Consider the following 15,108-nt stretch of genomic DNA (forward strand, 5'->3'; position numbering starts at 1 on the left):
TGATATTCATGTCTCTGCTGGCTGTGAGTCAGAGGTCAATAGACGTCTGGGTCGGGCCTGGGGAGTCATGGATTCACTGGATAATATGGTGTGGCGCTGCCGGTACCTGTGCGGGAGGATGAAAGTCCGAGTCTTCAGGTCCTTGGTGCTTCCAGTCTTGCTCTATGGGTGTGAGACTTGGACTCTGACCAAGGATCTGAGATGGAGACTTAATTCCTTTGGTATCAGGTCTCTTCAGAGAATCCTTGGCTATCGCTGGTCGGACTTTGTGTCCAATGAGCAGTTGTTGAGAGAGACTCAAATGAGATTTGTTACCTGCATATTCCGTGAGGGTTAGCTACGGCTGTATGGACATGTGGCTCGTTTTCCTGACGCTGATCCTGCTCACCAGATTATCTCAGCGAGGGAGTCTCGTGAGTGGAGGAGGCCAATGGGCCGACCACGTGCCTCGTGGTTGCAGCAGGTTGATCAGCATCTCAAGGAGATGGGGATGGGCCAGGCATCTGCCTGGGGGATGGCCATATGGAGGCTCCTGGAGTACTGGCGGAAAGTGGACACAGCAATGCGCTCCTCTGGTGCATGCTCCCATACCTGACCTGCTTCTCCGGAGATGTTGGGTTTTCAGGCATAACAATCAGTGTTCCTTTGTTCCAGCAGATCATGATGTTTATTTTCATATACCCCATTAGAAGCCTGGTCTTGAAGACATAGGTTGTGTAAGTCTTCACTGATGATACTTACACAGACACTAAAAGCCAATTTTAAAATGATTTATTTTATACTGTGGGAGAAACATAATAGTTTTCTTTATTTTGAAGATGGCTAATCTAGAAAGACACCATCAATACATTAATGGCAAGCAGAACAATGATGGGAGAGAAGGGGAACTGGGGTACACAGGGACATTTTCTCAAGAGTTATTCTTGGCCAATGATAGGAAGTGCCAACACAGTGGTATCACAAGTGGATAGTGATTTGGGATTAACCAGTGTCAAAGTGCTCTACATCACAGGATATCACCTCCCATGACATTTGAAATCACTGATTGAATTAGCAAAGCAAAGGTTGACCAGCATCTATATATTAATACTGAAGGACCGATTTTGTGCTCCTCCTAGCGGTCGCGTCTCTCTTTTTCTCGGTACTGTGATCTGGACTGAAAGAAACTTCGTACCTGTAAGAGTGCATCGCACATAGTGGCAATAGTCAACTTTCAACTCTGAAGCAGAATAAAAACTTTTCGTTGAGACAGGGGTGAGGAGTGAAGAGGTGGGGCCAGGGGCTGAAGAGACGGGGGCAGGGAGTGAAGAGGCGGGGCCAAGGTAAGCAAATTTTTGGGCAGGGGTAAGCAAATTGAAAGCGGGAGACGGGGGGGGAAATTGGGTGGGGGATGAGTGGGCGGGGGCTGGGGTGAATTAGGCGGGGTTGAGTGTGAGGGGGTGGACAGGGGCGGGGGCCCGGGGGCAAGTACGGCGGGGAATCAAGAGACGGGGGGGAGTGAAGAGGCGGGGGCGGGGCGGGGCCGGGGTAATTAAATTTTTGGGCGGGGGTAAGCAAATTGAAGGTGGGGGAGGAATGGGGCAGCGGCGGGGGATGAGTAGGCGGGGACAAGCACGCCCTGTCCAGTCCATGTCCCTTGAGTGTGGGTGAGCTGGTGAGGGTGGTTGAAAGAACTGAATCCATCTGTGACGGGGTTTCGGCTAGTTTGGCATTATTACATAACTGCCAAAATACCAATGTCCTGCTCCCAAACTCAGAACCTCTTTAAAGTGGAGATAGACTGGCCAACAGAAAAGAGACTATACCTCTTGGGAGTTGTGCACAATTTTTTCTTCCATACAAGACAGCCTGCACCACATTGCCAGACTTTTCAAAGACTTCTCTGCTGTCAAAATCCTCACACAGCTGAGTTCCACCTCCTGTATGTCCACACAATTGACAAAGGTGCATCACACTTGGTCGTGTAATGGTTAGAGCATCTGCTCAGAGTTTGGGAGGTCAGTGGTTCAAACCCCGGCTGAATCATACCAAAGACTTTATAAAAAGGTACGTGCTGCTTCCTTGCTTGACGCTCAGCATTTCAAAGGACAAGAGCATGGACAATCTCCATCACTTGGCATACATGGGGCGGAGGAAATGCCCCGCTGAGTGTGGTGAGAAAAGCAGCTCCATGGTTGTGACATTGCTGGTACTAAGAGTATTCCGGGAAGTGATGGCACTTCCTTCAAGCTCAGTGGCTGTGTTAAATGTTTGTTTCCATCAGTGTCCGTGTGTGAGTGGCAGTTTCATTATGAGCATTTTACTTTGTGTTTTTTAAAAAGGTGATCATCTCTTGGGCAAAGGCAAACAGAACTTATTCAATTTAACTGTGACATTCAACATATAGTACGTGGCATGGAATAAGATGGCTTTGCCTCATGTGATTCAAAATATGCATTTCATACAACAAATTTGGGAAAGTTGGACAGTGTATGCCTGTCTACCTTTACCACACACACCAAATCATACTATCATTTCCAAAATAAAAACAAACACATAAAACTCAGTGAATCATGGCTTGCATTTTGACGGGGCCGATCGGCCTCACCCCCGTGATCGACCCGGTGGTCGATTTTCAGGGGGTCTTTTTATCGGCCCTGTAAAATTAAGCTGTGAAAAAAAAATTTTTTTTAAGTTTTTTTTTTTCAAAGAAGAAGAAAAAAAAGCTAAGATTACCTGTATGGCAAAACAAAACACCTTTGTTCAACACCATTGGTCTCCTTTTGGACACGAAAAACGGACAATGACATGGTTGAAGCCATCTCCACAGATGATGAGAATACTGTTGTGTTGGACTTATCTTCAGGTAGCTCAGGGGATGAATCTCTTTCACAATTATCTGATGAGTCTGATGATAGTGACTTTTGAGGGTTTCTGCCTGAAGATTTACATCAATACTAAACCTACTAAAGTTAATTAGTATTTGGCAGAATGTACTGAACACATGTATGTTATGTTATTGGATGGAGAGAGAGATACTTGCAAATAAATTAGTTTTGTTGAGACAGAAATGCATTAATAAACTCATTAAATTTGCGACTGTTCAGATTTTTTTTTGGTCATTCAGCTTTGCAGCGAATAAAGTTTTAAATTTGTTACAAGAATAAATCTTTTGACATTATTACTATGTTACTGGTGGATCCAGGTGTGGACATTCAAGTACAATCCTACATGACAAGGTAATGGCAGTGAAAAGTCAAGCTTTATCCCCATGTATATGTTGAACACAGTGGGCTAGTCCAGGGGGAGAAATGGGTTGGACTTGTGTATGTAATACGTGAATGGTCCCAGTTCAATGGCATACATGTAATGTATTGTACCGGCACATCATTCATGCAAATTGTCAGAACTTTTGTCATTACAGGTAATAATCCACAACAACAAAGACAACTTAGTTCTAATACTTTTTAATGAAAAGGATTGTGGGAAAGTACTGTGCTTGAGCAGAAAGTTCTTTTTCTCAGAACTTTGTGTTTGGCCCCAAGAAGGGCTGTTTAAGGTACATTTTGAAATTACGTAGTTAGGATTAGGCTCAGTTTATTCAGATTCTTTGGCAGTTCAGTTTGTACGGACATTGGTCAATTTGGACCACATGTTAAAACAATTTACAAAAACTAATTCACAAGATTTTGAAGCAATTTTAAAATCAGCCCCGTAGGCAAAAATCAACCCCCTCACCCCACATGACGAGACCGATTTATCACCCCCGTCCGATTTTGAAAATGCAAGGCCTGGTGAATAATGGTGAGAAGTGTCTGCACCGAGTCTGAAAGGTTGGCAGTTCGATCTCCGGTGGAGTCATACCAAATACTTTAAAAATCATACATGCTACTTCCTCGCTTGGCGTTCAGCATTTAAAGAGGATATAGCACAGATAGACAACCATAAGATGGGCCTAATACTGCCTTCTGCATTGAAGTTCCTTGAAAGGAAACCCATACTAAACTGGAAAGTTTATAGAACACCTTACTCCACACAATCTTTAGAAACAAGAATATGTACGCAATCTCCAAGCGGCAAATTTGATTGGTCATGATGACATAAAATGCCATAATAAGTTACACAAGCACTGCTAAACGTAAGGTTTTTGAAAATGTCAAAAGGTGATTTCTGTTCTCGTGTTCAAGTATTTAATTCAATTGAAAGAATTTTTTTTTTTTTTAAAGTTGTAGGGAAAAAATATTCCGTAAGTTTACTGCCGTTGATGCAATGTCTTTTACAGCACCTTATTTAATACGTTACATCAGTTATCTGTGCCTGTTGTTTGTGTCCTTTATGATGTCTTTATAAACAGTAACTTTCCTGTTTGGAATGATTTTCAATTTTGACTGTCAGACATGCAGACCGAATAAAAAATTCTCACTCCTCTCTGTGCATGCGTAATCAGGACAAATTCAAAGCCAAAGTACTGCTAAATTCCAAGTTTGTTTTCCAATTCATGTTAAATAGTGTTCAAAATATAACATTTAATTTAAATTAAGTTGCTCTTCGATCACAAAATGACGATGGTGAACAGACAGACAGAGACAGACAAAGTGAACCAATCGCTTAACCCCACTTTTCGCTTCGCGTGCACGGGGCAACAAAGAAATAACAAAGTCAAAAGAAGCAGAAGTGTATCATACATACAATCTATTATTTAGTCAATCCCATTGAATTGCATAACAATTCCATCAGAGAAAATAAGTGTAGAGAATCACAACAATGGCAAATTATAGAAGTTGAGTGTAATATGCATTAAAATGTAAATTAGTTAGTGTAAGAGAATTGTGATTGGTCAAGCTATATGATCGATTGTGTGATTAAGCCAAAAGTGGTGCAGTCATCAAACTGAACAGAGGACAGATGGTAGTAAAACTCGGTAAGTTGGCACTTTAAAGGCAAAAGAAGGGAGGAAAAAAAATAAATAAAAAGACTCCTTCGGGTGTGTTCCTGAAGTGAAAGGTGAAGGCTTTCTCCCTTTTGTACCTGTGACACAGGCTTCTGTATCGTTTGTGTACTTTCTCCCTTCTGTACTGGAGCATGCAAATTTTGTATAACACCAAAATAAAAACAAACAAACGTGTAGAAGAGTTGTCTTGAAGACCTGCATTCAACATACAGAGAAGCTTTAGAAAGAAAAATAACTAGGGGAGGTGGAAGTGGGGGAGGGGTGGGGTTAGAGTTAGGATTCGCATTATAAAAACACCTAAATATGCAAGCAGAGGTGGGTGGGATGTGCATATGCATATTGAAGCTACAAATCAGGAGTGAGGTGCACTACAGCAACAATCATCATTAATCATTCCCCTTCTTCCCCCTCCTCCTTCCCCTCCCAAGTACAAATGTGAAAACAATATCTGATGCTAAAAGCACAGGAAAGAGGAGACAAATTCTGTTTGCTTCTACATCAAAATGTCTGCTCATGGATTGGAGAATTCTCTCTCCTGTGTCAAGGCCTAAAAGAACATTTGAAGACTATGTGCAACCTCTGAGTTATCCTGCCAACTCAGCCAATATGCAATTATAATTTTGATTTGTAGTAATCCCATCGCAAGTCAAGCACAAACGTCACAGATCAGCAAAAAATAAACCATTTAGTTTGGCAAATGCGACTTGGAAGGTGGTTTGGCACTTCACATGTATAAACTATCAACAAGTTTACCATTCCTAGATTTGTCAATGACGAAAAATTGGCATCGTGCACTTTCCAAGCTGTATCCTGAGCACACCTTGCTCGTGCAGTTCCCAGAGCAAGCTGAACTCCTGTGCCATCGAGTGGTACACTGGTAACGGCAGATGGGAATCATAGTAATGATGCTGAAGGTGGCTCCCATTCTTCCAAAATTCAGGGCCAATTTCCAGTGGCCAGAAACCATAAACGGTTAACCTGCGGCACAGTCTGATGGCGGCCGTCGCAAGGAATAGGCCGGTGGAGGGGCGGCCTGCATGCAAGCCACGTGCACGCCAAAAGAAACTTGCATTGTGAAGGAAATCAGGGTTCATGAAGATGGCACTTTGGGCAGAGTTGGCACGGACAATGACGGCGTGTGCTTTCAGTGATGGATCAGTGCCCAAGCTTGTAGAAAATGCAGGAAACAAAATTTGAGCAGAGCCATATGCAGATATCGCGTCCAGGAACGAATGCGAAGAAGGAATGAAGTTGCTGAATCTTGGGAGTGAAAGAGAAATGTGGAAATGAGACTATATTTAGTGGAAATAAAACACAAACAGCATTCTGGAATGCAAAACACTGATGTGTCAAAGAAAACCACATTAAACCAGCTTAATATCCTCTTTCCTTCTTCGACATTTTGACAAACTGCAAATAACTGGTGTTCTAGTGGTAATGTATTATAATTAGTCTCGCCCCCAAAGGGGATGTGAGACTATTGCAATGCGCGTGTGCATGTGCGTGTGCGTCTACGTGTGCGTGTGTTTGACTGCTATTTCCACACGTGGGTGAGTTTCATTTCAGGAGATGGAGCGCAGATCTACCATGTCTCAAAGTATCCACCTTCATATTTTCCACTGTTTGTCCGATCGATGCGAAACCTTAAACATAGGAGGGACTCCCCATGGAGGATACTTTATTGAGAACTCTGACGTCATAGGTCACATGCTATGGCAGCCATATTGGAAAGGAAAAAATATGGACATCTTTTTCTCTAAGCCGCTCAACGAAAAAAAATTGAAACTTGGCATATGTCAAACTCCCCATCGGGTATGTTAGGCATTAACAATGACATCATCGGTGAAGTGGCATTGCAGCCATTGTTGAATCAAAATCCTTATCCGAAAAATCTGAAACTTCATATATTTGATCTACGACCCGATGCGAGTGAAGAATTAAATTTATGATGACATCGGTCATGTGGTCTTGCAGCCATAATGGATTGAAAAGAAAAATGTAAAAAAAATACATTTCTCCAGAACCGTAAAACAGATCGAATCGAAACTTCATACATATGATCGATGAGCCATGGGGATTATATTTTGAAGTTGTTTTCACGTTCGCCTTCATTGACCTAATTTAGCCTTAATGTACACAAAAGTGGTTGTTAGATATCCTAATAATGAATCAAATAAAGCTAGGGATAATGGCACTGCATAATAGCATGATCAGGAGCATGTATGATACTGGTATATGAGCAATAATAGTGGAGTGTTCAGTTAAAGATGGTATTTCTGTTCAGAATGAGAATGTGAGGTGAAGCTATGCGCTCTACGAATGCCATTATAGTTCATGCTGTGATCAAATGTTACAATTAATTAATAGATTGAGCAGCATTACATCTAAATTGAAAAAAAAAGTGTTTAACTTAAGAAAACCTCAATTTCTGCAACAGCAAGATATCCCAATGTGACCACATGGACATCATGGTATATTGAGAGAATGTGAGATCATGGCATGTCATGTTAATTTGGGTTTTGGCTGAAATTATCCAGCTCGTCTGTTTGGCCCTCCCATGTGAGCCCTGTGCCTTGAGCTCCTGAAGTCTGGATCTCAGGTTCAAACTCCATACAATGTAACAATGGGTCTATCATCGATTAATGCTGCTGTAAGTAACATAAAGGTGCGATGATGTCAGCAAAATGTCTTTGCCCTGTGTGTGATATTGATGGTATAATTTCTATCGTCTTAGATTACAGGTTTTCCATTGAATGAAAAACACCCACAATTTTGAGAGAACTTGGTGAAAAAAAAGCAAAAAAAAAAAAAAACGTACAAGCAGATCAGGCCAGGTCAGGGATGGGAGCATGCACCCGAGCAGTGCATCACAGCGTCCACTTTCCGCCGGTACTCCAGCGACCTCCATCTGGCCATCCCCCAGGCAGATGCCTGGCCCATCCCCATCTCCTTGAGATGCTGATCAACCTGCTGCAACCACGAGGCACGTGGTTGACCCATTGGCCTCCTTCACTCACGAGGCTCCCTCGCTGAGAGAATCTGGTGAGCAGGATCAGCGTCAGAAAAATGAACCACGTGTCCATACAGCCGCAGCTGACGCTCACGGACTTTGCAGGTAACAAATCTCATTTCAGTCTCTCTCAGCAACTGATCATTGGACACAAAGTCTGACCAGCAACAGCCAAGGTTCTCTGAAGAGACCTGGTACCAAAGGAATCAAGTCTCCGTCTCAGATCCCTGGTCAGAGTCCAAGTCTCACATCCGTAGAGCAAGACTGGAAGCACCAAGGACCTGAAGACTTGGACTTCCGTCCTGCACAGGTATCGACAGTACCACACACCATAATCCAGTGAATCCATGACTCCCCATGCTCGACCCAGACGTCTATTGACCACTCGCTTACAACCAGCAGACATGAATATCACTGCCAACGTAAGTGAATCTCTTCATGACCACAACATCCTCACCACAAACAGGTACAGACAGGACAGCAGCATCCAAGATGTCATTGAAAGCTTGTATCTTCGTTTTGACCCAGGAAACCCATAATCCCAGCGGCTCAGACTCCTCATTCAGCACACTGAAGGCCCCCAAAAGGATATCCAGAGTCACTGCAAAGATGACTGCATCATCTGCAAAATCAATGTCAGAGATCGAGACATTCCCAAACAATGCACCGCAGACTGTTCTCTCAGACATCCTCCCCATAATCCAGTCCATACAAGTGCTGAAAAGTGTGGAGACAGTACACTCCCCTGACGAACTCCAGTCACAACTGGAAATAAGTTGATGTACACATTGATGTACACTACTGCGAGCATATACGCCGGAAGGTGTGTAAGCATGGGGGCGCTTCTGCTGCATAGTTATACTGTGCTCCCAAACTTCCCTCTTTACATCTTTAAAACTGCCATTGTTATTATGGTCTGCAAACACCATTAACTTCATCATGCAACTCAGTACTTCAGCACCCAGTCCACTGCATTTGGAATTCAACTCACTCACACCAACACAGTATATGATGTGATGGGGATAGAAGAGTGTATTATGTGCCAGATTAAAACAAAGGCATTATTGTTATAGGTTGTGCGGATGAAGCACGCTTTCTTTTGGGCCATCTCATCTGGGTTTGATTCTCAGCCCGACCATCACCCCAGGGTTAGATTAAGTGACGTGGTACTTGGAGGCTTTTACATGGTTGATGTCATTTTGTTCCTCTTTGCTTTTGTGTCGTAGTATTCTTTGCCAATTATGCTTGTCATTATATAATCATACTTTTAGGAGGGAGTAGTGTGGTGTATTGGCATAGAGCGTTGAGGGGGCGTGGAGGAGTTGTGATGATAGTCACGTGTCTGCAATGCATATAGCTGTTCGCACCCGCTCGAGGCTCGCAGTAGTGTACATCCGGGGACGCAATAAACAGAGTTACGACAACCCTCACGGCTCTCCATGTCTCACTGCCCCCTGGACATTACAAAGACGAGAAGTGTATCTCGCCTAGGGCACTTGATCAACCACAGACTAGAGCGTGGCATAGAATGCGTCCTTCACGGTGAGATCACTAGCCTCAGTCAGAGCATAAACAGAGCCCAAGGAAATGACACCCAAGGAGCGACGAATCCTTAGTCTCATAATACGCTCGTTGACCGGTGTTACCTCAATTATCATTGGGGTCAGCTTATTGGACACAGCTACAGCAACTCCTTGAGTATGGTAACCATCAGAGCGACCAGACCAATAGTAGGTGTAACCACCCACCATTATCTCGCTGCAATCCGGTCTCCGAACCTCAGAGTGCGCTGCAATACCTAAGTTCAAGCGCTTGAGCTCAGATGATAACAGAGACAGGTGATCATTCTCTTTTTGGAATGGGATATTTCAGGCACACAACCGAAGGGACTACCTCACGTTAACCCAAGGAGACCGCCGTCTGGTAGACGACACCTTACCACCACCCTGGAACACTACCGCAATCTGACCAAGGAAGGTTTTTTTTTTTTAATCCCATGGTTTTCCTCCTATCAAATAATGAAGTTACCAAAGGCTTTGCCCAAATTCCGTCATCCGTTGAGCTGCCCTGCGTTGAGCTGAAGGGCAGCTGCACAGGAGGTACTCCCATGGAGTGGGTTTTCAGATTTTTGTGTTTTGCGGAGTGAAGGGTTTTATGGTGGCCGGAGTGCAAATCCTGCCACCAACCTCCTAATAAAAAAGTAACCCAACTGCAGGAGGACGTCCGCAGACACAGTTGGGCACTAGATATGGATGGCCGTTGGCTCACAAGGAGCTCCTCCGCCTTTTGACAGGTTTTGTTTTTAATCCTGCTGGGTGTCCATATCCAAACGCCCTCCTCACCAGAAAACCTGGTGGAGGAAACGGTTTAGTCGCCGACAACCCGACCATGAAACAGGTTAGTACAGATCTACATGGTACCTGTAGCAAGTCACAGATCTGATCTGGCCTGATTTGACAGCATAAGCAGATGCATGCCCACATGTTTCTTTTTTCTGGTTTTAAGGCTCATCGAAGAGCTGTCACATAGACATACACATATGCACAGGACAACACAAAACTTGATTTCAAACACGGCCATTGGCCTTGGGGTAAGTAACTTCCCAGAAAGCACAGGGTGGCACACCATCCAGTAGTGGTACTTTCCTCTCTACCTTCAGAGGGAAATTAAGGGGAAGTGCATTGATTTAAGTTTTTTAATCATGAATATACAAAAAATGAGCCCAAAGAATTGGGCTTCACAATATTTTAGTGAAAGGCGAGACATCAAAATAAATAGGTTGCTTTAAAGGAAAAACATGTCTTTGCCCTAGAAGCTTCATTGATTAATGGCAGTAAATAGGTTCCTCTTATCTGCTCCTGATAGGCTGGTTCTTATTTCACAAATTTTTTGGGGAGAACTAGGAGGGGCAGTCAATAAGTAAACTTAAAATGGCGATATAAATGAGAATGTCATGTGTGTAGTTGTGAACGACATATTGTTACGAATCTGGAAGCCATGAGCACTCAACATACAGGTCCTATAGCTCAGTTACTGCGATAAGTAAATGTGGATAGATAGCTCCCTTTCCCTTGTTTAATGGGTAATTAAATTGTCATGCGCTGCGGGGTTATTTTGATAGTTAGGGTTTTCTTTTACATTTTACACCCCTGATAACTACAACAACACACCTTCACCTCGCTTCCTCACACCGACGCCATTGCATACGTGCGTGTCAGCACGTACGTGGGCGGAGTTCACAAGACCTGACGTCGCACTTGCCCAATCAGGGAGATGCGAGCGAGTTCCCCGACGGTCGTCCAATGAGCACAGCCCATGCAGGATAATATTCCTCTGCCTGTTTGAGGGGCTGTCCGCCGTGATGGCCGTCATGCCCCCTCCCGGTCCAATCAGCGGACTCGGCGTCATTTACGGCCAATGGGCGATGAGCGAACTGCGCCAAAAAAGGGGAGGAAGGAAGAGAACAAACAATCTGCGCAGTCTTCTTGAGCGCGTGCTCTGGTTCTCGGCTCATCTCGTCGCTGACATGGTCTGGCTCTCTGCACTCATCTCGTCGCTGGCGTGGTCTGCGTCTGGCTGCCCTGGTCCGTCTTCTGGCGACCGGAGCTCTAGGAGGGGGTGGACGTCCAGCCACGCGCTCACAGCCAGGTAGCCTGCCACATTCTCGTCCCTCAGCTCGACTTCCCTCCGAGCCGAAGTATGGCAAATAACCCTGTCCCACGTGGTGGAATTATTGACGATTCACGCTCCTGTAAGGGTCCCGTACCCTCGGAGTTTTCCGAAAGGTACGATCTAGATTCCGGGTGTTCGGTAGAGTCGACCATACTGCTCCACCTAGCGGTCGTGCTCACAACCGATACCCGGCCCACAACAATATGTTATATCCATGTTTTGCCTGTTTTAGACATGGCAACATTGAGCGTACGACGTCAATGGAGTAGTTCCAAGATGGCGTATCCCTTAGAACCATGCATCAGGGAGGAGCAACGTTCTGTCATCCGTTTATTGGGAAGTGATAGTGTGAATCCCAGTGAAATACACCGCAGAATGAAAATGCAATGTGGTAACGCATGTTTATCAGTGCAGCAGGTGTTTAAACTGGGACAGGAAGTTTAAAAGTGGAGTGTCCAGTGTGGCAGACGCTGCTCGCTCGGGCATGCCTCACACAGCCAACACACCAGAAATGGTTGCAGGAGTTGAGCGCATGCTAGGGGGGGGAAATGTCGCATTATGCTGGATGAAGTGGTATCCGACTCATGAAGTGGTATGAAGTGGTGGTATCTGAAGTGGTTCAGTGCACCATGTCATTCACAAGGTGCTGGGGTTCCGCAAAGTGTCTGCAAGGTGGGTGTCAAGACAACTCACACTCAAACTGAAAGAACTCCATTTTTAAGCTTCCTGTCCCAGTCGTACACCTGCTGCAGCGATAAACCTGCGTCACCACATTGCATTTTCATTCTGCGATGGATTTCACTGGGATTCACACCCTCACTTCCCAAGAAACAGATGACAGAATGTTGCTCCTCCCTGATGCATGCTTCTAAGGGAGCCGCCATCTTTGAACTGCTCGACTAACCTAATATGCTCAATGTTGCCAGATCTGAAACAGGCAAAACATGACTCTTACCCATGGATGTAACATATGTGGTCTACAACTAATCACATAATATTCGCAAATTTTATATCGCCATTTGAAGGTTAGTTATTGACTGGCCCTCATATATCTATCTCCCTCAATTACTATCGACATGGAATATTGACTTGCCAAATTTTAATGATTTAGCCAGTTTTAGCAGCGTTTTCATAAGGCAAAATAATCTCAGCAGTCCCTGAACCTTTGGTCCCAAAGTTCCAAGGGCTGACTGTAAAACCCAAGGATCTCCAGGTCAGGTCAGGTATGGGAGCATGTGCCAGAACAGCGCGTCGCTGAGTCCACTTTCCGCCGGAACTCCAGGGGCCTCCGTCTGGCCATCCCCCAAGGCAGATGCCAGGCCCATCCCCATCTCCTAGAGATGATGGTCAACCTGCTGCAACCACGAGGCACGTGGTCGGCCCACTGGCCTCCTCCACTCATGAGACTCCCTCGCTGAGAGAATCTGGTGAGCAGGATCAGCGTCAGGAAAACGAGCCACATGTCCATACAGCTGCAACTGATGCTCACGGACTATGCAGGTAACAAATCTCATCCGAGTCTCCCTCAGCAACCGCTCATTGGACACAAAATCCGACCAGCGATAGCCAAGGATTCTCCGAAGAGACCTGGTACCAAAGAAATTAAGTCTCCGTCTCAGATCCTTGGTCAGAGTCCAAGTCTCGCATCCATAGAGCAAGACTGGAAGTACCAAGGATCTGAAGACTCGGACTTTCGTCCTCCCGCACAGGTACCGGCAGCGCCACACCCCATGATCCAGTGAATCCATGACTCCCCAGGCCTGACCCAGACGTCGATTGACCTCTGACTCACAGCCAGCAGAGACATGAATATTACTGCCAAGGTAAGTGAATCTCTCCACGACCTCAACATCCTCACCACAAACAGACACAGACAGGACAACAGCATCCAAGATGTCACCAAAAGCCTGGATCTTTGTTTTGACCCAAGAAACTCGTAATCCCAGCGACTCCGACTCCTCATTCAGCACCTCGAGGGCCCCAAAAAGGATATCTAAAGTCTCCGCAAAGATAACTGGATCATCTGCAAAATCAAGGTCCAAGATCTTGACATTCCCAAACGATGCACCGCAGCTTGATCTCTCCGACATCCTCCCTGAAATCCAGTCCATACAAGTGCTGAAAAGTGTGGGGGCCAGTACACACCCCTGACGAACTCCAGTAACAACTGGAAATAAGTCAGAGATGGTACCACCACACTTCACAGCACTCTCAGTATCAGAGTAGAGTTCAGACATCAGATCGATGAGTTTTGGTGGCACCCCACGAAGACCAAGAATCCTCCAGAGGACATCCCGATTCACTGAATCGAACGCTTTACAGAGATCAACATAGGCTGCAAGCAGCCCCTGCCGAAACTCTCGTCTGCGTTCGGTGAGGACACGAAGAGCAAGGATACGGTCAATCGTTGACCTCTTTGGTGTAAAGCCTGACTGCTCTGGACGCTTGTGCTCAAGCAAATGGTGGCAAACCCTATCAAGAATTATCCGAGCAAAGACCTTGCCCGGCACTGAGAGCAGCGTCACCCCTCGGTAGTTGTTGAGTCTTGGCGATCACCCTTCCCTTTCCAGAGAGGAACAACAAGGCCCCTCTTCCAATCAGTTGGGAAGATGCCTGTGTTCCAGGCCGAGCACAAAACTGCATGCAACGACACAAGTGCAGCATTTCCAGTAGCCTTGAGAAGTTTAGCATGGATGCCACAGATCCCTGGAGCTTTGCCCCGTTTCAACCGGTACACCGCAGCCCATGCTTCCACAAGTGAAGGTGGACCACAGTTGATTCGAGGGTCAGCAACAGGGATTGTAACACCCTTGACGTCCAACTCGACAGCTGGGGGATCAGCCTGGTACAACCGCTCAAAGTAACCGGTGCAGCGGGCCTTCACTTCAGACTCCTCTGTCAAGAGCCTACCACTCTCTGCTCTAACTGCAGTGCTCCAAGGGATGGCCTTGGATGAACGCAATGCGCAAATTCCCCTGTAAGCGGGACGAGAATCACCTGTCCACAGGTGATGCTCCACCCCCTCACAGATTCCTCGCACATAGGCCTCCTTGTCCACCCTCAGTGCACGTACAGTTTTACGCCTCAGCTCCCTGAACAGCTCAGCTCTGCCATTCAGCCTGGCCCTGCGACTCTGGTCAATGGTATCCAGTGTCCCTTGAGAGACAAAATTCTTCTTTGCCCTGCAGTGAGTTCCAAGACATCCACCAGCAACATCAAGGACGGTGGTCTTGAAGGCACTCCACAACTCTTCAGGACCCCCCAAAGCACCCAGACCCCCAAGTGTCCACTCAGCCTGTTCGCAAACTCCTCAGCTACTCTCTCATCCCTGAGCTTGCCAACATCCAGCGTCGGCTAGGATGGTACCATTCTCCAGGATTTAAGGTGCAGCTTTAGAGTTGCTACAACAAGCCTGTGGTCAGTATTGAGGAACTGAGCACTCCGGTAGACCCTGCAGTTCTGGCTCATCCTCCAACGACTGTCAATGAGGACATGG

The 15,108-nt window shown here is 45.7% G+C and overlaps 1 protein-coding gene across 1 annotated transcript in view; it reads right to left on the minus strand.

Moving 5' to 3' along the window:
* Window positions 1–3,430: 3,430 nt before the first annotated feature.
* LOC147009729 (alpha-N-acetylneuraminide alpha-2,8-sialyltransferase-like) overlaps window positions 3,431–15,108 on the minus strand; it is a 45,997-nt gene continuing 34,319 nt past the window's right edge. The window contains exon 7 of the mRNA XM_085861204.1: window positions 3,431–6,190. Coding sequence (XP_085717330.1) covers window positions 5,698–6,190 — 493 coding nt within the window. The 3' untranslated portion in view covers window positions 3,431–5,697. The remainder of the gene's footprint in view (window positions 6,191–15,108) is intronic.

The sequence above is a fragment of the Eptatretus burgeri genome, chromosome 17 (assembly GCF_056783735.1).
Source record: "Eptatretus burgeri isolate ZD-2024b chromosome 17, Ebu_testis_v1, whole genome shotgun sequence".
Taxonomy (NCBI): Eukaryota; Metazoa; Chordata; class Myxini; order Myxiniformes; family Myxinidae; genus Eptatretus; species Eptatretus burgeri.